This window comes from Lycorma delicatula, chromosome 3 (genome assembly GCF_047948215.1).
Source record: "Lycorma delicatula isolate Av1 chromosome 3, ASM4794821v1, whole genome shotgun sequence".
In the NCBI taxonomy this organism is placed as follows: Eukaryota; Metazoa; Arthropoda; class Insecta; order Hemiptera; family Fulgoridae; genus Lycorma; species Lycorma delicatula.
In genome coordinates, this window is record NC_134457.1 from 88,961,584 (window position 1) to 88,987,560 (window position 25,977).

Below are 25,977 nucleotides of genomic sequence, written 5' to 3' on the forward strand. Positions count from 1 at the left end.
TACCTCTGTTGAACATTTACATAAACACGTGCTCAAATAGTTTTCATTAATGCCTTCCAAATTATGACTTTTTGTTATTTTTTACATAGTACGTTCCATGTGTTAATTTCAATATATCAATAATCACCTTAACATTATTTCATATGTTTATATTTTTTAAGTAATTAATAGATTTTAATAATATCTTTTTTATTTTATAATTAATTGTGTATTTTGTGATACTGCTTTTATTGAGGTTTTACCATAGTTTACTTTTATCTATCCAGGCAGATGCTGGGGGAGATCCTTTTTTTATCTATTAAGTAACATATCTAACCATTCCTGTAATGATCTGTATATTGTATTATTATGTACTAATAAGAATAAAAAATTTATTTATTTACTTATTTATTGCAAATAAATTATTTCTCTTATCTAAAACTATCATTTTAGTTACTAGTGGTATTTCTGCATGTATTAAATGCCATCAGTATTTTCCAGACCATTTCTGAAGCAATTTACTACTGACATTACTCACCACTTTCAGTTTGGAAGTAATGTCAGTTCAGTTTGGAAGTGGTGAGTAATGTCAGTAGTAAACACGACGAGTGTTTATTCTGTCTATAAGATTAGTGTTTGTCTCTTGAGACCATGTACACTACTCTACAACTATACAGTCGTATCTTTCTTAGTACATCATTATTATAATAAGACTAATACTTAACTATAAATAGATTTTGATGAACCTTTTCTTTTATCATTTTTCATTTGAACTTATTGTTTAAAAAATAAAAAATCAAATACAAAAAACTGTGAGGATGTTGTGCTAGTACCTCCAAAACAACCATCATTTATTTTGGTGATTTATAGTATCCTTCAGATACAGTGTTTATCTTACTACTAATACAGTAAGATTACTTTAATTTTGACACTAACAAAAAGTGAACAAAAATCAGTTATGATAAAAAATAATTTAATTTTGAACTTTATGAATTCAATATCATTGCAAAACTCAGTCTGTTAAAATCAGTACAAAATGAGTGAGTTTTACTCCCCAAAGAACTACTAGTAAATGTTTGGATATAAAGAAAAATTTGTATTCCTTAAAATGGTGCCTAAATATATTTTAAATGTGTCACTATATTCTTTGCTATTTTTATACTGATTTTTGCTCTTGGATCTACCTATTTATTCTTTTATAATATATAATGGCATTCTTTCAAGATGTCATTTATCTGCCTTATGATAGAATAACTAACTCCACAAGACATCAAAATGTAGATTAAATATTGATAGAACTGTTATACAGTTAGGCACAATTAATTAATTTACTTAAAACATGCATTATTAATGTGTTGAGAGTATATATATATATATATATATATATATATATATATATAACCAAACAACATTCTTTAATAATCATCCAGAGGTCCTGGGTTCGAATACCAGTCAGGAATGGCATTTTTCACATACTATAAAAATTCATTATCATCCATCAGTAATTGTGAGTATAGCTTGTTATTACTGTACAAGCAAATAATTATAATTTTTATATTTAATTTCTCAATGTTAGTTTGTAATGATAAATGTAATAATGGAGATTCGTGTTATATATGAAGTTTGATGAAAAATTTATGTCATTTAATACCAATCTAAACTTTCATTTATATTATTTATTAAAAGTAGTCAATGATTTTGTACTCTATTTCATACCTGATATTAATGTACAATAAGTATAATGTATAAAATGTTACGACAGGCTTTTAATTTTTAAATATAATAATAATACATTAATTAATAATACTTTTAATTGTAAAAGTATTTATAAGTAAAAGAGAAATTAACATCATTTTTATGTATAATTAACTAATTATTTTAATATTTTATTTGAATTGATTTCATATTATACTTTCACTTAATATACTCTTCAATTAGGGAAAGTTTAACATTTTCATTCGCTTAACTAAACATACTCTATTTAGATTAATTTAAATTTGCTGGATAGCATATAAGTAAATAAATATTGATTTTATTATAGAGTAAAATTTTTTATTGCAACGTGAAGGTATTTTTTATCCTTAAGTAGATGTGTTGTGTTACAACACTGTCCCCCAAAAGTGTCCTTGAGCTTTGCTTTTCTTAAAATTTGTAAAATAATACAGCTGTATCTACATTAAAGGAAAATGTCTTAATTAGATTAGAAAATGTTACAATGGCATTTCAAAAAATCATTCTCTGGATGGATTATAAATATTATAATATAGATAAAACCAATGTGATGTGCTTTTCAGGTATGGTTGTTAGTTGAGTAGGCAATATTCTCATTAATGATAATAATCATATTTTATTTCACATAATGTGAAATGTTTTAATATTTTGTTAGGTGATATATTTCTGGGCACTGACTAAACTGATTTTCTTTACCAGGATTTTCAAAATGTAATGATTTGCTTTAAGCAAGTTAATTGATTACTAATGTTTGTATAATTGTTAATTTCTATTATGCCTACATAATTTATAATTCTGTTTAAATTAAAATTGGGGATACTTCAAACAGTTAGAGCAAGTTTTCAGGATATAAAAATCGTCTGTAAAATCTGTGTAATGATAATTATGATTCATGTACACCAATTTTTTAGTAAATTAAAATTTTCAAATTTTTATTAATATGAATTTGGAACATTTGACAAACAAAAATCATTTATTTCTAAATAATAACATTTGATTCATTTATATCAAATCAAAACAATTACTTTTACAATACATAGCATAACATTTTGGCTTATAAGAAAGGTCCTGTGTTCTTTAATTTTTATTAAATAAATATTTTATCCTGATCATATCTAATAATACATTTTACAGATCACATCAGGAGTAGATAGTTATACAGATTCATGAATAAAAAAAGGAACTGCCATAATATTTGCCTGGGTGGATCAAGGAAAACCATGAAAAAACTAGGACAGTACCATAAAATACACAATTAATTATAAAACAAAAAATAGATGTGATTACAGTCTATATTAATTACTTAAAAGATAATCATATGAAATAATATTTAAGTAACATGAAAATATTAAATTAAAAAAATAAAAACAAAATAAATTACAATTCAGAAGACAATATAAATTATTTGAGCATTTCTTTATGTACACAATGTGAGGTGCAGAAAATTCAGAATTTTTCTTTTTTTATAATTACTTAATAATTTAAATAATCTTCTAATTAAATTACTCAAAATTAAATTAAAAGAATGTCTTTTGCAGAAACAACAAACTCTCTTACTCAGGTGAAATTTTTAAATTAAAGTTTCTATAAAGACAAATTTTTTTAGTCCTGTACAATATTTACCATATTTTTAATACACTTTCAGAAATTTAAAATTGTATTTTATTATGTAATGATTTTATTTATCATTTTTGGATAGTTACATCAATGCACTATTTCATAAAATAATTTTTATGTATTAATGTATAGTATAACAATTTTTCTTTATTATAATTTTGTATTTGCTAATGCTGCTCTAATCATTGGTTTTCCATGATTCCTTTGTTATTTCTAGGCAAATAGCAAAGCTGTTCCTATTTTGTTTGCTGTGAAATAGCAATCCTGACATGATCAACATAATGTATAGTTATTTTATAATCTGAGTAATAATAAACATTCTATATTTATTCATGCTATTAAAATATTATTTTTTATTAGTATTATAAATAGTTACAAATAAGATTAGAAGTTATTCTAATTTTTTTTTGTAAATGGCATTAATGATATACACACAACAAATGAATGCATTACATACATACACTGAATTAAGAATAATTAAAAAAGTTAAATGATCAGTCATAACATTGGCGGCATGTACCATCAAATTCATTAATAGATAGCCTTACAAAATAAAAGGTTAATTTATGTTAAGTGATTAAATGAAAATAAGAAAAAACATCACTATGAGTAAAAACAAAAAAATAATTAATTGTATTAATTAGAAAAAATTCTACAGATAAATTAAAATTTTACATATAAAATTAAAATTTGAATGTTCTGTAATCGGTTGTTTTTTTTATAAATTATTTAATTCAGTAAAAATACATGCATATAATACATGTAATAATACATTTAAGACATGCAATAATACGAGTAACCTTAAAAAAAATATAATCGAACTTTTTAAATTGCCCACCAAAGTCTGCAGATGGCGTGCTTCGGCTACCGTGCGCACACCTAGTGGCAGATTTTGGTACCATATCGGCTTTTACTGGGATTTTCCGATCTGTGCGTTATTTGTCGACTAATTACCGGTTGAATGAGGCTGTAAATAAGCTGCTCAGCGGGAAAAAGCAAAAGTGAAGGAGCTGGAGGAACAACGCGTCCGTGTAAAATTTGTGTATAAAACTGTTAAATAATTCGTGAGGAATTGGTTCGCATTTGCCAGCAGTTACTGACAAATTAAATCTCGATTCTGTTTCTGATCATCTGTCAACAAACGCGGCACGAATTTTGTACTGACCCGTTGCATTGCAAGTTTTTTAGTCAGGATTTGATGACAAGATCCTACACTTATGCCAGCTTCTTCACGAACAGTTAAACGACGATTTTGACAAATTACAGCGTGCACACTTTGAACATGTTGGTCGTCTGTTGACGTGGTAGGTCGTCAGTCCTTGGATCTTCAACAACCGAACTTCTGCCCTACTTAAAACGCTTAAACCAATCATACCACTGCGTTCGGCTCATGCAGTCATCCTTGTATGCTTGATTAAGCATTTGGAATTTTTTCGTGAAAGTTGCCTTATTTTACGCAAAATCTCACACAGACACCGTATTCCCCTACTTCTTCATTTTTGCTTTTTATGGTCTTTTTTTTAATGAGCCAAGTATATAAATAACAAAAGAGGAGATAACAGTTAGAGTTTAGCACTTGCTGATGATTTAGCTTTACTAGTGGCATCAGAGAAGATGCAATTACCCAAATTGAAGATCTTTAAATTATAGCTGAACACACTGGTTTACAGTTTTCCTTTACCAAAACTGAAATCATGACACTTAACAAAATCTTCAACAGAAGAATAATCCATACCAAATTTGGAAATGTTAGAACAACAAAAAGCTTTAGATATTTAGAAGAAATATTCAGCTTTATACAACAGACAAAACTTCTTTAAAAAATGACAAAATTAGAATAATTACCATTATTAGCTAAAAATGTTTTTAACAAAAAAATTTATCAATCAGTACCAAAATTAAATACCATATACAATAATTAAATATATATATATATTAGAAATATATAGCCAGTTATATTACCAACCTAGAAAAAAATATTAAAAATAGAAAAAAGAATCCTCAGAAAAATACATGGATCTAAAAAAAAATATTTAAGTACTTTTAAATTAAGATCAAACAAAGTAATTTATCAAATTATCAACTCACTAGAAACAGATTGTAGTAAAAGAAGATTAAAACTCTAGGAAATACAAAAGCCAACAAGGTTACATCAAACAAGTAAAAATAGAAATTCAATCAACTCTGAATATTTTTCAGATATGAATTTAGAAAGTTCTTGTACAATCTGAATATACCTGTGGAACAGAAAAAGACAGTGATGGAAAGTGTACTGAAAAAGAAAAAAAGGTTAATCAGAAAAGGTGAAGAAATTCTGGGAAGAAAATATAAGAAAAAAGAGTGATTTTTGCTGATCCTCTGATGGTCTGTTCACAAAAAATGAATATATATGTTTATATCCATTTTATTTTATACTCATTTTTATAAAATTTTAACTTTTAATCACAGTAAACCTTTACTCATCGATATTTCTATTTAAAACATACTTAAATTTTGGTGGATTTCAGAAACTTCCTTTTTATTAATGAAATTTGAATGGCAAATCTTATTATTTATTTACTTTTAAATTACGCACATAGAATGTCAGTTTCATTAAGTGTTAAATTATTCAAATATTTTATTGCATTTGTATTTAATGGAAATATGGTATTAATTTATGCTTCAATATACACCAATAATCTATTGATAAACCACTGTCTTTATTTAATTATTTAAAAAGTCTCTATAAAATAATTTATGTTATTTTTTTTGCTTCTTAACTAGTTTAAATAAGCCAAATACAGTCAATGAAATGAGTAGCATTTAATAGTATCTGCATGTTGTAAATAGTATTTCTAAATAACTATTATTTTATGCTTTTCACTCGATTATCATTACTAGAGTAATTATTGGCTAGGCAGTTATAATGCATAGCTATATATGCCATATAGAAAAAGATTGCTATTCAGTAAAATTTTGGATGTCAAGATTTTTGCAGATCTTACCATTTCATGACCTCCTCTAACCAAGAAATATAATTTTGCCACTGGAAATTTATAGAAGCAGGTATATAGCATGTTTATTGGCCTATTTTTTCTTGATAACTTCAGACTGGATGAAATTTAGGTCAATTATTTCTATGCATGGGGTACTGATAACATTTACATTACAATTGCTCCAGGGGCAGGGAGATTCAAACCTTATGGTTTCAATATCATAAAATTTTACAGAATTTTATAGTTAAATTTTTTCAAATAGTTTATTACTATGTTTGCTACTTTGTAGGTAAGATAGATTCTCATGGTTTGTTCTTACTCAAACTCCCATAAATAGGTGCAGTAAAAAACATTTTTATTTGTTGTTTCTAGACTAAAAGTCACATTCTTGTGCTAGTTAGGTGATTCTGTTGCATTATTATGTTAGTTATAATTGGCAATTTCACTTAGGGGTGAGAGGTAATAAGCTTATTTTTTTTATTTTTTGCTTTTATTTCATCAGTTATTATTTTGCTTGATATCTTCAGTCTGGATTAACCGATTTTCATAAAGTTATCTAAGATAACTTTTGAATGTGGGTCCCTGATGCCATTTAATTTTAGTTACCAGTACTCCATTACATTATTAGTATGTTACAATATATTAGTCATTATATTAGTGACAGAGGACTGGAAGACAGTAATGAAAATAAAAGGAAGAATAGCACTGACAAAGGAAGTCATCAGTAAGAACAGGAAATTACTATATAATAAATATATGTACTTAGATTTAAAGAAGAGATTAGCCAAACATTATATATGAAGTGTCTTATATGGAAATGAAACATGGATGATGAGTAGGAAGGAAAGGGATTGGATTGAGGCTTTGAGATGTGGATATGAAGAAGGATGGAGAAAGTAAGATAGTTGGAGAGTGAGGAATGAAGAAGTAATGAACAGGATTAAAGAACAAAAAGTACTTATGCAGGAAGTACACAAAAGAAAAGAAAACTCGTTAGGAATGTGATTAGAGAAACTGGAATTTAATTACTGCATTGGAAGGGTTAATAAAAGGAGAAAGGAAGAAGAAGGATAAAAGTTAATGGAGGTGAGGAAAACTGGAGACTATAAGGAGAAGGCTTGGGACAAGAATGGATGGAGACAGAGATAACATAGGAGACATGAAATCAGTCAGTACACCATATGATGATGACAATTAGTGATGTAAGTGGGAAAATACAATCACCATTGGGCCTCACATCTCAAAATTTTAATACAATAATTTTTTTACACAATCCATATTTCCATACTTAAACATAATTTAATGATTCACTTAATTTTTCTCCAAGTAGAAGTCTGCTAAGGATGAAGCCCTCTTTGTTGGGTTTTTCTTTCTCAGTATTTTAAAATGTTTTATAATTATTTTTCAGGTTAATCTCAAAAATGATTAATTTTCTTTTTCAGGAGAGAGGGTGGCAATAAAAATTCTAGAAAATGTATCAGAAAATATTGAAGAGATAGAAGAGGAATATTTAGTTTTAAGAGATCTCAGTTTACATCCTAACATACCAGCTTTCAAAGGATTGTACTTAAGACGTGGTGTTCTTCCAGAAGAAGATCAGCTTTGGTTTGTGATGGAAGTAAGTGGAGTAACTTTTTTATTTGATCTTAATGATAATATAGTTAATGTAACAAATACACTTACAAGGTGGATAAAGTCAGAAAATTAACATTTAAAAATACTAATTTTTTAAATACACATACTCTACACCAATGGAGCTTAGACTTTTAACTCTCTTAACTGGTCTCCAACCTTCCCCCCATGAACATCCCAGATCTCTGCACGATCAGTGTCATACCATTACAAGAAATACTGTATTGTCAAATACTGTCATTATATTGACTCTTAACATTCTGATAAAGTTATAAATTATTTCTTTCCTTTGAAGTTTGTGCTTACTAATGTTTTGAATTAGTTTGCTTATTATTGATAACTGTTTACTGCATTCCATGCATGTGAGAATTACTCTACTTCAGATTATTTAGTAATAATATAATAATATCTGAATTTCTCTTTTGCAGTTATGTACTGGTGGTTCCATCACAGACTTGGTTCAGGGACTTAAAAAGCGAGGAGAAAATCTCACTGAAAATCAAATAGCATATATCTTACGAGAAACTATTGAGGTGAGTGTTGTTACTGATTAAATTTATATTGATTATAAAACATTATAATATATCAGTTGTTTTTTGTATTGTAAAAAAAAAATATTTTTACAAATGTAGAAAATATTTGGCAAACTCTGTATCTTGTTACTACTCTTTGGTATTGATCTACGCCTCTTCAGTGTTGGTATTGAAAATACTAGTTAGTTACCAGTATTTTAAAAGACTTTTCGGAAGAAAACCTTAAAGGGGTTAAAAGTGTGTCTGTGAAAGGTTTTTTTTTAATTGCACATTTAAAAATTTTATTTGCCATAGTACATGATTTTGTCCCAGTTATTCTTGAGGATAATCATTACTTGATGTTGGTGTGTATATTTCATTATTGTGTTCATGTGCTGTACATATTCTACATTAATAATCTATGACACAAGTTTTTGAGTTATATAATGTAAATGAAGCTCTGATATGTAATGTAGATTTTCTATTGAATTTTTTTATTCTATTTGAGTGAATTGTAGTAATGTATTTGTAATTTAAGAAATTATAAGTTTTATATTTGTTTTCATTGTCTAACATAACATTACCATTTATTGTAAACATTAAAAATTTCCAGAAATTAAAAATTTATGGAGTATTGTCGTGAAGTGTTTTTTTATAGATATTATTCAATAATAAATAAATAGTAATTAATTCAAAATTGCCAAATTACTACCACTGATTTCACAGTTGATGAACTCTTGAGAGTGAGACACAGTCAGACTGAACCATGTTTGATAGATGATGTAATGTTTATAACATGAAAACTAGGTCCCTCCATTGTTTTCAGAGTGATATTATTATTTGCCCTCATATATTTTAACTCTTTCTTATAATAAATAAAGATATGAGTATCATAATTTGTAAGGTACGAGTATTGTAATTTGTAATCACTTGACTTAGCTCAATAAGACTGTTGTTGTTTATATAAAAAATATTTATATGATTTTTTTTAGATTGGCATTAAATTATAAATTTAAAATTTTAATTACCTTAATTAGATTAATTAAATATATTAGATTACTAATTAAATTAGATTAATTTAATTATATTTATAAATTTAAAATTTTAGTATTACCTTAATTAGATTAATTAAGTATATTAGATTATTAATTAAATTAGATTATATTAATTATAATATTTATCAGAAGTGAATAAAAATAACAGATTTTGAATTATTGCAGATTAGAAATTGATATGTTAGCAACATAAGAACAGCTTTCAAACTGTTTGTTTAAATAACTGTAAAACTGCCAGAACAAGTGAATTAATATTAGTAAATAAATTTTTATATTTCAGGATTTTTTCACAGATTAAGACATCATTTGTTAATAAATTGTTAAAAAAATTAACCAAATCAGATATAAAAATTTAACAAACTAAACAAACTATAAGATGCATTTTAAAATTTTTTTTTAATTGTTGCATTGATATAAATATGATATGTACATCAGGCCATACTTATATTATATTTAATTTAGGGTTTTAGCATATTAGGGAGGGTTTTTATATCTAATTTTCTTATAAAAATTAAATTAATATTTTTTATAATATAACCATTATTCATTTTAATAAACTAAAAATATTTTGAAATTTCTGAAGGAAAAATAGCATACAAAACATCTTTGAAATACATTCAAAAGTTTGACAAAGAAACCATGAAAAGAAAAATCAGTGAATTTATCCTTCAAATGATTGATTTTTTGAGGAGTTAACACAGAATTTTCTACCTCTAAGTTATTTTATTTGGAAATACGTGTTGACAGGAAAATCATTAATGAAAATTCATCAGAAAACATCAAGAACACCTTCCTGTAAAACTTCTACGAGTATTCTACATTTTGGATAGAGATATATACATATTTTGTAGATCTTATCACAAAAAGGAAATTTTAACCATCAGTTTACTTAAGCTAAATCTTAGGATCCTTCTTAATTGCTTATCTGACACCCAATTAGTTAAGTTTTTCACTAGGAAGAAGTATTGAACTAAATCAGATGTTTACTGATTAAAAAAGAAAAATTAAATAGAGAAATGTTTTGTGTATGTATTATTTTAAATATGTTATCTGTCTGCTATTAAATTCTTCCTGAAACTATCCTGAAAGTTTGACAATATGCTTTCAATTAAATGTAAGAATCTATCATGTATAATTTTTTTCAATATACATTTTTGAAAATATTAATAATTGTAAATTATTAGTGTAATTATAAATCAATTATAGATCTCCTATGGATTGGAATATAACAACAGGATATAAATGAAAGTCAACTTAGAAATTCTGAAACTGTGAATTATTTGTTAATTACATTTGTTAAAGAGACAATAATGTTGCAAACAACTTCTTTTAATATATTGGCAGGAATTTCATCAGTATTACCTGAATTTTTACTCTATATATTATTTTAACTTCTTGTGTTTCAATTAGAAATTAAAATACTTAATTAGTAACAGAATTATCCAACTTGAATAATTTGTTCATATAAAGCTTACATAATCAAAAATATCCATAAACATTTCATAGCACTGAAAGTACCTCAACAGTTAATGCATGCATATCTTCATAGGCCTTACAGATGCATAAGGCACCTTTTAGCTACACGCAAAACATTTAGCGGCAGGGCAGTACTCAGCAAAATGAATTTACAACAAATTAACGAAAACAAAAAAAAAAAAAACAAATTGAGTTCAAAATGAATGAGTACAGTATACTAACTAACCTATGTGGTAACATAGTGGTATCACTTGCTTATATAATAGAAAAAAATTACTATAATCTACCCTGTGAAGTTAATACACTTTTCATTTAAATTATTTTTTTCAGGCTTTACAATATCTACATTCAAATTACTGTATGCACAGAGATATTAAAGGCCATAATATTCTCTTAACTGAAGAAGGACATGTTAAACTGGTAGACTTTGGTGTCTCATCACATCTTGCTGCTACAATGGGCCGTCGAAATACATCAGTTGGCACTCCTTATTGGATGGCTCCTGAGGTTTGTTTGTAGTTTAGCATGTGTTTAAATGTTTTTATTTAACCATATTCAAACTACTAAATTACTGATTTAAATATGTCAAATGTTAAACTGTAAATTAACATTTTTAAGAATTTCATTTCTAATAAATTAATAAAAATTATATGTTTTTTTCCAGTCTCCATACCAGGTGGTAGTATCTCAGTTTTTCATACAGATGTTATAGGTCCTCCTCTATGAATCATGAGACCTTGCCGTTGGTGAGGGGGCTTGAGTGCTCAGGGATACAGAGTAGCTGGACCGAAGGTGCAACCATATCGGAGAGGTATCTGTTGAGAGCCAGACTAAGGAATGATTCCTGAAAGAGGGCAGCAGCTCTTTCAGTAGTTGTTAGGGGCGTAAATCACAATGACTTAAACGGCCATATCAACATCACTCAGTCCTCTGAATACTGCGCAGCTGAAAGCAATGGAAAACTACAGCTGTTTTTTTTTCCAAGAAAATGTGGCTCTGCATTTTCAAAAGCAATAATGGAGGCGCCTTCCTTGGTATTCAAAACCTAAACCGACAACGATTGTTAACGTCTATATGCCTACAAGCGCCCATGATGATGATGAGGTAGAATGTGTATGTAAAACAAATTGTTAGGGATGTAGGGTGTAGAGGGTATACTGAAATGAAACGACTAGCACTAGATAGGGAATCTTGGAGAGCTGCATCAAACCAGTCAAATGACTGAAGACAAAAAAAAAAAAAAAAAATGTTATAGGTTCAAGTCCCAGTCAGGCAAGGCATTTTTCACACTCTAAAATATTTGCATTATCATTCACCATAAACTGTTATAGGACATAAGTTGGTTGTTACTGTATGAACAAATAAATACATTTCATGAATTTAATTTATTTTTAATACTTTGATTCAGACAACTAGATCAAGTCAGAACTGATTTATTCTAAATATTATGCAACAGAACACATCCATTACTCTAAAAAAAACATTACTAGAAATATTAATAATAGCATTCAATAAATATTCTGTTGCTATATGTTTACTTATTAAAGATATATCTTCATTAATATTTTAAAATGGGATTATTTTTTTATCAGTAGCATATCATTTTAAATCATTAACTACTGAGATCATTAACTAAAAAATCCTTATAGTACTATAGTATGCATTACAAAAGAAATGAAAATAGATTACAGTGTCATTTATCCTTGGAAATAAATAAAAAAGTTATCAAAAATAGGTTAGACTACTAGGTATCTTATACGGTTATGGAGTAACAATTCCCATTGGAATGTTTCTTAAAACATTGCAATTATTGTTGAATTATAATGTAAATGGATGTATTAATTATGATTTAAAATCAAATTTTTTTGTTCTAGTTGATAATAGTATTGAGCTTATTATTTTTTTTTTAAATCATTAAGGAAGTTATCAATCAAGATTTAAGAAAAATTACATCTCTTATAATCCTGGAAAAGTGATTATCAAATATACAGAGTGTCCCACGAATAAATGGAGAAACTTTCAGAACATGTTCTATTGGTAAAAATAATGAAAATGTTCATATAAACAAAGGTCTGAAAACACTTTGTTTTCGAGTTACAGCTAGCAAAAGATTTCACCAGAATTCAATTCTAATAAATAAAAGCCCTACTGTAATTTTTTAGACTCAAATTATGTTTTATCCTTAATTTTGGTCCCAAAATTATAGTAGAGCTTCTTTTTATTAGAAGAGCTGAAATCCAGGTGAAATCTTTTCGCTAAATGTAACTCGAAAACAAAGTGTTTTCAGACCTATGTTTATATGAATTTTTTACTTTATTTTCACCAGTATAACATGTCCTGAAAGTTTCTGTATTTCTTTGTGGGATATTCTGTATATATCCTTATTACATTATTTTATTGCACAGCTTTCTTTTTTTCTTCAATTGTAAGGCAGATTTCCTTTTACGTCATCCATAGATCTCTTATCTAAAATTGATCTCTCTTTTCTTCTTTCTTCACCCCAAACTTCTCTTCTTTTCTGTACATATTCTTTAATAATCTTTAGAATTTTATCTGCATCCATTCTTCCAGTGTTATTGAGGCTACTGTAGCATGTAATCATTAATCTTAATAAATTATATAGTAAAACACGTACTTTGTATTCATTGAACAGCTTTTCATATATCAACATAGGTAAAAAGCAATGGGTACAGTCACTTTGTATAACAAATGTAGTCACTGATGGTGACTATATCAAATAATTACCACCACTATAGTGGTTTTGATCCACCTCTAAATAAATATTTTTAGAAAGATGATTTACCCTTGATAATAGATGACTTCTTGGGGAGTTAGACACTTAATAATAAAACACTTAAAATAATAATTGGGTTTTACTTTAAAATCTTTTTTCCTTAGCTGCTTTATGTTGATACATAATCCTTTAATTTGCAAAATTTATTCCCTGAACATCAATAAATATTTTAACAGGTTCATAATAATAAATTATAGAAATCATGTCAGGAATGGGTTGGTGTATTAATTTTCAAATAAAATAAAGGAACTGCCCCATTATTTGCTGAGACAGATCATGTGATACTTACATATGAAAGTATCATGTGATACTTTTTTTAACAAACATTTCACATTCATAAATATGAAAACAAGGATAAATTGAACATTAAATTTCATTTACTAGATATAGGTTCATATTAAAAAAAAGTAATAATAATAATAAATTGACAACAATCAAACAATGAACTGACTCTCCATTTTTCTTAAGAAATTGTTTTGACTTTTAGTAGAAAATTTCAAGAAATAGTATACATTTTAAATGGCATAATAAATAATTTAATAAAGATGCTCAGCTTAGCATTATGTTAAGTGAAACAATGTGGTTTGATTTTGTTGCAAATTAAATCAAAATGACCTTCCCATGAGAAAAACACTCAGAATTTCACACTATATCAGAAATACTACCATTAACAGGAATGCTTTCCATACTGTTAACAGTGTTCTCAATCTGAAAAATAAATAAATGTATATATTAATAAATAACATATTGCTGAACTGGCACAATTTATTTAAAATATATATCCATTATTGATGATTCAGACCATAAAAAATTCTGGTCAATATTAGGAAACACAGCAATAACCTTTGCTTGTTATAAATGAAATGTGACGTAAAAATTTCTTCTTTTTTTTTTTGTCTTCAGTCATTTGACTGGTTTGATGCAGCTCTCCAAGATTCCCTATCTAGTGCTAGTCGTTTCATTTCAGTATACCCTCTACATCCTACATCCCCAACAATTTGTTTTACATACTCCAAACGTGGCCTGCCTACACAATTTTTCCCTTCTACCTGTCCTTCCAATATTAAAGCGACTATTCCAGGATGCCTTAGTATGTGGCCTATAAGTCTGTCTCTTCTTTTAACTATATTTTTCCAAATGCTACTTTCTTCATCTATTTGCCGCAATACCTCTTCATTTGTCACTTTATCCACCCATCTGATTTTTAACATTCTCCTATAGCACCACATTTCAAAAGCTTCTAATCTTTTCTTCTCAGATACTCCGATTGTCCAAGTTTCACTTCCATATAAAGCGACACTCCAAACATACACTTTCAAAAATCTTTTCCTGACATTTAAATTCATTTTTGATGTAAACAAATTATATTTCTTACTGAAGGCTCGTTTAGCTTGTGCTATTCGGCATTTTATATCGCTCCTGCTTCGTCCATCTTTAGTAATTTTACTTCCCAAATAACAAAATTCTTCTACCTCCATAATCTTTTCTCCTCCTATTTTCACATTCAGTGGTCCATCTTTGTTATTTCTACTACATTTCATTACTTTTGTTTTGTTCTTGTTTATTTTCATGCGATAGTTTTTGCGTAGGACTTCATCTATGCCGTTCATTGTTTCTTCTAAATCCTTTTTACTCTCGGCTAGAATTACTATATCATCAGCAAATCGTAGTATCTTTATCTTTTCACCTTGTACTGTTACTCCGAATCTAAATTGTTCTTTAACATCATTAACTGCTAGTTCCATGTAAAGATTAAAAAGTAACGGCGATAGGGAACATCCTTGTCGGACTCCCTTTCTTATTAGGGCTTCTTTCTTATGTTCTTCAATTGTTATTGTTGCTGTTTGGTTCCTGTACATGTTAGCAATTGTTCTTCTATCTCTGTATTTGAACCCTAATTTTTTTAAAATGCTGAACATTTTATTCCAGTCTATGTTATCGAAAGCCTTTTCTAGGTCTATAAACGCCAAGTATGTTGGTTTGTTTTTCTTTAATCTTCCTTCTACTATTAATCTGAGGCCTAAAATTGCTTCCCTTGTCCCTATACTTTTCCTGAAACCAAATTGGTCTTCTCCTAACACTTCTTCCACTCTCCTCTCAATTCTTCTGTGTAAAATTCTAGTTAAGATTTTTGATGCATGACTAGTTAAACTAATTGTTCTGTATTCTTCACATTTATCTGCCCCTGCTTTCTTTGGTATCATAACTATAACACTTTTTTTGAAGTCTGATGGAAATTCCCCATTTTCATAAATATTACACACCAGTTTGTATAATCTATCAATCGCTTCCTCACCTGCACTGCGCAGTAATTCTACAGGTATTCCGTCTACTCCAGGAGCCTTTCTGCCATTTAAATCTTTTAATGCTCTCTTAAATTCAGATCTCAGTATTGTTTCTCCCATTTCATCCTCCTCAACTTCCTCTTCTTCCTCTATAACACCATTTTCTAATTCATTTCCTCCGTATAACTCTTTACTTCAAAAAAATTTCTTTACTTCACTTTAACTACGGTAAAAAGTTTAAGATATCTTAAATCTTATGCACTGACAAAGATTACTTGGATGATGTTTCCTAACATATTTATATGTATCTGGATATAAGAAGATGTTGCTGTCTTAGATGTCTGGAAACTTATGTTGCTGGCAAACCAAGACTAAATGATATTACTAAAAAAAAATGGCGGCAAGAAATTCAGCTAGAAATCCTGCTCCCACTGTAGGCATGAAGCACTGAAGTTGCCATGTATCTGAATACAAGTTGCTATTAATGAAATAGATTCAGTTTAATAAATCTGTAGCTTTTAAGTTTTTAAAGGTAGATAAATCTGTGAATAAAAATTTTTGTAGATGAGTAAATAATTATACATAACACAGGTGGGAGTTATGCATAACTTAGGAATTATATCAGTACTAAAGAATAGACTTTTTTTTTTAATTCATGACTTCTTTTTTTCATTCATGATTTTTTTTTTTTAATTTGATTTGAATGTTTTCCCTTTGATTAATAATTATTAATAGTTTTATCATTTTTTAATAGGTTATTGCATGTGAGCAGCAGCTGGACTCATGGTATGATGCTCGTTGTGATATTTGGTCTCTTGGTATAACTGCAATTGAACTGGCACAGGGTGATCCTCCACTCTCTGATCTCCATCCTATGAGAGCATTATTTCAGATACCTCGAAACCCTCCTCCTATGCTTGAAAGAACTGATTGCCCTCTTTTATCAGATTTTGTCAGTGAAGTATTGGTAAAAGATCTTGAACAAAGGCCTTTTGCTAAAGAATTACTTAACCATCCTCTTATAAAACGTGGTTCAGTCATGGCATCAAAGGTAAGAATATTTTTCATTTTTTTAATGTAATTTTACAGATATGAAATTTTAATATTTTCTCAGCTGATATTATTTATGTATTTGTCCATTGATTCAGTTGATTAAAGCTACATAATTTCTTGAACAGATCTAGTTGTATATTGTTATAAGAATTTTTCAGTTACTGAAAGATAGCATCAAAGCTCTGTCTTATTTGAGATCTTGACAGCTTATAAAGATACAAACAGCTCACTACATGGCTGACATTCTTTTCAACTTGTAAACACATTTTACATTATATTAAACTGTTACAACATGCAATAGTATCAACAAAATGATGTTTACTATATCATTGTAGTAAACTGATAATTAGAGTTTCATGCAAAGCTATTATTGCATAACACTATGTAAATAGTGATAAATTTATATTGCCACTCGCAATATAAATTGCAGGTATATGCTGGTATTTTAGCCATCTAATTTCCATTTTTACTGAGACAACAAGTTAATATTTTTTTAATAAAGAAAATATATATTGATTAAATCTTCACAGTTTGACAATACAAGGGTAGGTTTCCTACCCTTGTAGGAAATTGTTAATATTTCCTACAAATATTAACAATTATATGTACCGCAGTCAGTTAAGGTATCTTAAAGTTTAAGAAAGCTTTTCATGAAATACTAAGTGATTAAATATTTTAAAATAGCATGTACAGGTTTGTTCTATATCTACCCCTACTAAATTGATATAATATGTAAAATACATTTCTATAAAAAGTGATACATTAATTTCTTATACTATCTCTCACCCTTTCTTATGACTGTGGTGCATATAAATCAACTGAAGTACAAATAGTACAGTAGTTGGTTTGACTCAGATTCATGATGTGTATTACAGGCAAGTACCTGTAATACATAGAATAAAGGTAATACTTAAATAGCTGAATATAACTTGCATTTTGAATGGCTTGGTGTACTGATATGTAATAAAATATTCAGCTGAATGAAGAAGGCAGTAAGAAACCACTTTACTCGTAGCATTTTTTAATAAATCTGGCATGGGATACTTATTCTTGGAAATGTGAGCCATTTTTAATCTGACTTATTTCTTGCAATTGTTGCCCGTAAATATTAGATTATGGCACCAAACATAAATAAATCCTTTATTCTTATTAATATAATTACGTGGATCATGTCAGTGGTAAATATGCTTCTCCATAGATAAAAAAGGAACTTTTCAAATAAACGTCATGATGGATAAAGAGAAAATATGGTAAAACCTTGATCAGAGTACTATCATAAAATACACAATTTACTACAAAATAAAAAATAAATGTGATTAAACTGCATATTAATTATTCAAAATATAAGATACTAGACATAAAATATAGCTACAAAATAAGTCACATTTCAGAAGGTATTAATGAAAATTATTGAAGCACATATTTATGAGGAAATTGAACAGAGATGCAGAAAATTCAGTGATTTTTAAATTAATATTATTTAAAAATTCTTTGACATAGTAAGTTTATAGTTGTTTCTATAAAAGAAGGTCTTTTAATTGTATTTTAAATAAATTGGTGGGAAGATGTTTTAAATGGTTTGATGGATTATTAAAGTTAGCCATGAAGGCCCAATAAGGCCCTTTCTCAAAAGCAAACATTTTATGTTAAGTTTCATAAAATAATTTTGTTACATATATTACTACAAATATTTTGTGTGTATTGATCATTATTCTAATGTATTCATTGTTGATAAAATTTGATTAGATGAACACAACAAGTATGATCTTTTCCAGTTAAAGAGGTGTTTATTTAATACTGTAACTATCAATCTCTGTATGATCAGCTTGTTTAAAAAAAATTTAATTAATTTATGTAACTTAATGAGCAGTTTAATAATAATTAATTGTAAATAATCTCATACTATTTTAGAAGTGTACATTAAAAGGATTTATATAAAGCAATAATATTAATAATACATGTTATTTTTATATTATTATTTTTTTTTTTATTGAATAAGTTATCTAATTATTGAACTTAGGTGAATTTTAAAATAAAATAAATAGTTAAATAAATTAATAAATAAATTTTAAAATGGAATTCATTAATATTTTATCTTTTGTACTATTTCAATTAATTATTTATTCTCAAATATGGTAACTAGATTTTTCTCGTTTCAAGGTAAGACAAGAACTACAAGCTGAGATAAAACGACAAAGAGTAAGTGGGCGATGTCCACGTCAACCAGAAGTAACAACAAAACATGGTCAATTAAAATCTGATCGTAAAGCTTTGCCAAGAAAAATGTACTTTGATGACCTTGCTGCATTAGATAATCTTACAGAGGTAAATTTTGTTTTGCAGTTACTTACAAATGAAAATTGTATTATTGTTTGTATAATTTAATATTTATTTTACAAGTTTCGATATTAATAATGAAATCATTATATTTTGTAGCCTTATAGAGTAAGGGAACAAAATACAAGGAATATATTAGTATAATAAAAAAATACAAGAATTTTAATTTTTATCAAAAAGTACTTACTTATTCTTCTGTATATTGATAATGTTCTTTTCAAAGTAGTCCCAGAGATGTAACACACTTACGCCAGTAATTCAATCTTTAAAACATTTGTAATGATCATTTTTTGTTGTAGCCTTAAGTTCAGTTCGGGATTTTTTCTTTATTTTATCTATCATCATAAATTGTTGTCCTTTAATGTTCTCTTAATCAGTAGGCACAAGAAAAAGTTGTAGAGTGCCTTGTCTGAAGCACATAGAGGCTGCAGCATCAGAATGGTGTAATCTTTGGTTAAATAATTACAAATTAATAGTGAAGTGCAAACAGGATCAGTTATTGTGTTACAAAATCCAAGATTTGTTTGCTCACAGTTGTGGTCAATTTTTTCAGAAATTGACTTATGTATAAATAGCCCAAAACTGCTCAAGTAATACTGTTGATGATACAACCTTTGGTAAGAATTCATAATGGGCCGTTGTTGTCAAAAAAAAAAAAGAAAGAGTAACGAGAACCATAACATTCAGTTGAATTTGATGTGCCTTTTTGGTCTTGGTTCTTCAGGAAGCTTCCGTTGTGATAACTAGACCTTCATTTTGGTATCAAAACTGTGCACCCACATTTTATCACCTGTTATGACATGTTTCAATAATTCTGAGTCATCAACGATATCAGCTAACAATTTTTCTGCAATTTTTTTGTAATATTGCTTTTGTTGACAATTCAACAGTTGTTTTGGAATAAATTTTGCTGCTATATATTTTATACCCAAAATACCAGTCAAAATTGTTTCACTCAAAGCCATAAGGCTCCTACTCCTCATTAACTTCTCTAATAATGATTTTGTCATTATTAAATACAATGTCCTTTTTTTTCAGTATTTTCATCATTTGTTGATCTGTTGGGATGTCCAACCCTTTTGTAATCTTCTGTGTCCTCACAGCCTTCTTGAAACTGTTTTTACAACTCACAACCCTTGGTATCAACATAACAACCTTGCCAAAAACTTTCTCTAACATTTTTCCCCTTATAACTTCACTGATCTTCAGTGCAAAACGTGGTGCAAATCCTTTGTTTCATCACTTTCAAACAAAATAAATCTTCACTCATATTTTATTATTAGTAGTTCAAATTACTCAGCTGCCAAATTTGAACTATGAGCCTAATATGGCTAAAAATCAGTAGACAATACTTCCATCACATGGGAAAAAAGATGAACTCAATCAAAAAGATAGCAAAGAATTAAAAAATTCTTATTTTGCTTTTTATCACATCTTGTACATCTCACCTTACTGATTGCCTTTTTTTTTATTACCTTTTTCTATTAAGATAATATTGTAACAAAACCAGTATAATGGACTTGAGTAATGGATTGAGAAGATTCACCAATTAAGAAGAAAGTAGTAGAAAGTATAATAATGGGAGGAATCCAGAAAGTGGCTAAAAGAAACCCTTTTAGTAAAGGTATTATTAGGTTTGTTACAATTATCTTTTGCAATATTGATCACTGACACACCTAAACAGATGTTGTTCTGTGAGAAGAGTTACCAGACCCAGGTTTGGAATTTCATGAGAAAATGTGAGGGCAGATGATATTTTTACATTCAGTCCTGCAGGTAAAAAGGATAGGAGTATAAATAGTCTGGGGAAGACCAGTTAAAATCACTCTAAGTGAGACGTTATGATGTCAGTCTGCGAGATCAGCCTAAGTGAGACGTTATGATGTGAGTCTGTGAGAGAATGCTACGATAGAGTTCTATGCGAAGAGTTATTTGAGAGTCTGTGAGAGAATGCTACGATAGAGTTCTATGCGAGTTTGAAGTGAGAGATTCTGCAAGGAGGAAGTGAAGGATCAAATTTCTAGTGAATTAAGTTCAACACAATTAGGATGATGTTACAAGTACTTCCAATACATGAAAACAAGAAATGGTTCTGTGAGTTACTGTTAGAATAAAAGTGGAAGAGATATGTACTAAATTTCATTCATAGATTGTTGAAGTAATTTTATTTGTGAACAGCAAAGATATTTGCAGTGAAAGAACTTTATACTTGTCTTATTTGCTGTACTATTGTTAATACAAGACTAGTGGTTAAAAGTGTTAAGATTAGTGGTCATGCTAATGTCTTTTGTCAATGGGACTGAATTATATTTAACTACCTGTAAATAAATCTTGTCAATTACTTTAAATTTTGTTTTGTATGTAATCATTGTTTACTGTTGTTATTATTGATTTGTCTTGCTTAACTTATGTTTTTAAACTATAAATTGTAATTATTTAAACATTTTCAACTGTCAATATTTCAGTATCTTAATCGAGCCGCAACCATGCAACAATATCAATATTATCTCATTAAAACCTTAATTTTATCACTCTCTTGAGTTCATGGTAACGCTGGACCAAGCCAGAGCCTAACCCCAGTGCCAGATGCTAGATTTAGAAAGCATAGAGCTTAGCTTTATAACCAATTATTGATCCATATGCAAACTCTGACTCTCTGGTACTGTAGGCAGCTATTATCCCCTAATTATATGGAGAAAATCTCACAACACTCACTTTTTAAAGTATTTTATTATTGAAGATGTGCACTTGACACTATCAGTGTTTACAGAACTGCAAACACAAATAAGTAGATGGCACCTGATTTTCTAGAGCCCCACAGGGCTGCGTATGGCTCATTTAACTTATGGTGCACCTTTTGTAGGTAAGACAGAATTCTATTCCATTTCTTTCGATTCTATTTTTAGTATTACCATGAATTGCAAATGCTATTAGTAGCTGATTGAATGAGGAATCCTACTATTGAGTAGCTTTTTTCAATTTAGATTTAAATAACAGAAACTTTTTTTTGCATTCTATCATTTATAATATAGAATAAAGACTCTGATTCTTAGGCATTTAAAAATATAAATAGAAGAAATGTATTCTTTGAAGTTATAATGCCAATTATATTTAATTAATCTGAATCTTTTATCTCTTTGAATTAAATGACTGGCTTTTGAAACGGAATAAGCTTTTTTCCAATCTTTGCTACAAAAAGCTCGTTTTGACCAACTGAATGATTGGCTAAACACTGCCATGAAACAATAGTACCACTTTTCAAAACTAATTTTTTCTAATGGTTTATGCGTATTGTATGTCACTACTATGCTGATTATTTTTGTTCAGGGATGTACACATTAGAGCTTGAAGATAAAAATTTGGTAACTGTTAACAAAAAAAGTTCATGATGGTGAATAGACAAAGAGAAAAATAAAAATTTTTATTTCATTAAAAATTAGACATTACATGTAACAGTAAAAGATCCCTACTGAACACACCACATCATATGTGAGTTGGACACATCTCTGATTCTGACTACTATCTACTTGACAGGAAGTAATTGGTATATCACCAACTCCAGTTACATTCCTCCACTGGACATCAGAGTTCTTTCAATTTAGAACAAAATTTCTCCTCTGGATCCTTAAGATTATCATTATATTGGAACCAATTTAATTTTATATTTTATCAACTAGAAAGTTCTGTAAACAGTTGAAATGTAAGTATAATTTATGTTAATGTTACAGGATGCAATTGTCGAACAATTGCAACAAAGGTATGGCATGAGTCAAATATACACATACATTGGTGACATTCTTGTGGCTGTTAACCCTTTTGCTGAATTAGGTCTCTACACAAGCATAGTAAGTTTTTTTTTCCAGTTTTTATTTAGATTAAATTATTAACTAACACTTATCGTATTGTATTTAAATAGAAAATACTTTATATTTTAATGTTATAATTATGTATTATATGGTAACAAGTACTATATAAAATTAATTATTTAAATTAACTAAATTTTATTTATAGTTGAATGAAAATGATTTATTTCCACATTTTCTCATTTTTTTCCTTTTCTTTAGGAACAGAAGCGGTATTGTGGTCAGTCACGGAGTACTAATCCACCCCATATATTTGCCGTTGCTGATGCTGCATATCAAGCTCTTTTACATCATCGTCAAAATCAGAGCATTGTTATCAGTGGGGAAAGTGGTGCAGGCAAAACTGAGAGTGGCAATCTTCTTCTTAAACAACTTGTATATCTCGGGAAGGTATTATTATTTATTTTTAACAAAGGATTCTTACTTTTTTTATAAACAAAATAAATATGAAAATGTATTGTTAGTAATAAACATTTTCACAATTTTATGTACGTGTATATATATATATATATATATATATATATATATAAAATATAAGTTAATGGACTGTCTAATTTAATGAGAACTGCAAATTTTAATAAATTCTAAATGGGATATGCATAGTGATTCATATTAATATTTGCATTGATTTATATTCTATGCTTACTGCTTGTATATGCAAATATACAAGCATTCTATGTAGTATTATATATAAACATTCATTCTCATAATTCTATGTTATTACTCTGACATAACTCTGTCTAGTCTAGTTCCCCAACTAACAAATCCACACTGATTTCTACATATTTTTTTTTAGTATTCTCGTATTTAGATACTCATTTCTAGTTTTAGCTATTTTTATTTTTTGTCACTGAACTGTTAGTCTGCTCTCAATTTCTTTTTTTTAATTTTTTTAACACTTCTTCCACATATAAATTAAATAGTAAAGCAAAAGAGCAACATTTTTGCCTCATTATTTTCTGTATTAAAATTTTCCTTTTTCTCTTTTTTCACTTAATATATTTGCCTGATTCTTTTAAAAATTATAAATTTCTCTTCTATTTCTACTCATATATATCATTCCTACTTTTTCTTAAAATCTTAAAGTGCTATTAAATTTTACGTAAACTATATTGAATACCATTAGAAGTTTGCAAATTATTGTCTTTCTTATGCACTCATTGCAGTATTTAACCTGCATCCACAAAATTGTACCTGTTATCCGTAAAGTTGTGTCATGATTTATAAAATCAACTGAGTTACCAGTCAGCTGTTTGACTGTTGATTGTTTGGCACTTCAGGTCATTTGGATTTAAAAATGCCATGTGTTTGATAATTCCTCAGAATGAAAAATTACAATGTAACATATATAGCCATCACATGATGTTATGAAAATCTCATTCATCATTGAACAGTTCATCATTCAGTTGTTGCTCAGCTTTCTATCCATACAGAATATGGTTGATTGAGGTAGTCCAACTTGTAGAAGACATGAGAAGGTGTACATCTTGCTCCCAAACATAATAATGGCCACTGTCAAACACAGCGTTATTTAATAGTTCATTAATCATCTGTTACAGATGTTACCTTACCTAGACTGCTGCATCCAGTCAATATCTGAGGTTGACTAGAGTGTTTAAATCTGGAACACTCAAGTCAATCACTCATGAGACATGTGGTTAATTGAAACTCAACCACCAAAGGACACCAGTATCCACAGTCTAGTAATTAAATTCATATAAAAGCAACTTACTTTACAAGGGTCAAACCTTAGAAATCTCAACTTCAAAAATCAACTGATTTTGCAATGACTAACCACTTGACTAAACCAGCAGGTTAGTCTATTGCATCCATTCAATAAATACTGTTATTTGCTCAGAATTTTTGCACAGATCTAACTATCAAAATTATGATAATTTCAAAGTCATTGTGAGTAAAAATCACCTTCATTTGGATTAAGCATATTGTATATTTTTGAAAATTTTATGAGACATATTCCACATAATGTTTAATTAAATATCTGTACTAGTGATGTTTTGGAATATCAAACACTTTGATTTAACTGTTGATCCTCAGAGGAAAAAAATGAACTGTTGTTTCATTTCAGTACTAACGGTTTTTTCTACTCAATAGTAATACTATGCAGCAAGCACGTTGCATCACCAAACAGACCTGTCAGCTCACTCTAACTATAATGTTAAGTTAATGAAAACAGAATAAATAAATAAAATGTTTGCCATTTGCCCAGCAAACTGTTGTTTTATCAATATTAAATTTGCTTATTAAACTGCTAAGATCGAACAGTTTCAAAACACAAAAAAATATATATTATTCATGAAAATACTGTAATATTAAAGTCAAGAATAAAAGGTTACTAAAATTTTCAAAACAAGGGATAAACTGATAAATGTTATTCAGTAGTGTAACCGAAACATCCTGCAGCCAATGCATTGATAAAAATATTAAAATGGAATTATTGTTTTTAAAAACAAAAATTAATCAGTTTAGCAGTGTAATAGAAAAATGAATCATGAACAATAACAGATTAATAATTCAAACTGTTTTTTCCCAATAGTTTGTACAAATTTTCATTAAACAGTTCATTTTCAGTTGACAGAAACAACAGAAATGCCCACCTCAAATCTGTACTCCTAATTTGTATTAATACGACTGATTAACTATAACAGCT

At 28.2% G+C, this 25,977-nt stretch overlaps 1 protein-coding gene across 5 annotated transcripts in view; it reads left to right on the forward strand.

The window, feature by feature from the left end:
• Positions 1-25,977, forward strand: part of LOC142321782 (myosin-IIIa-like) — a 361,639-nt gene that overhangs the window by 266,052 nt on the left and 69,610 nt on the right. For all 5 annotated transcript variants that reach the window (XM_075360160.1, XM_075360163.1, XM_075360158.1 and 2 more), the window contains exons 3-9: positions 7,745-7,920; positions 8,363-8,467; positions 11,308-11,484; positions 16,811-17,107; positions 19,270-19,434; positions 23,175-23,291; positions 23,511-23,699. In XM_075360160.1, coding sequence (XP_075216275.1) covers positions 7,745-7,920; positions 8,363-8,467; positions 11,308-11,484; positions 16,811-17,107; positions 19,270-19,434; positions 23,175-23,291; positions 23,511-23,699 — 1,226 coding nt within the window. The remainder of the gene's footprint in view (positions 1-7,744; positions 7,921-8,362; positions 8,468-11,307; positions 11,485-16,810; positions 17,108-19,269; positions 19,435-23,174; positions 23,292-23,510; positions 23,700-25,977) is intronic.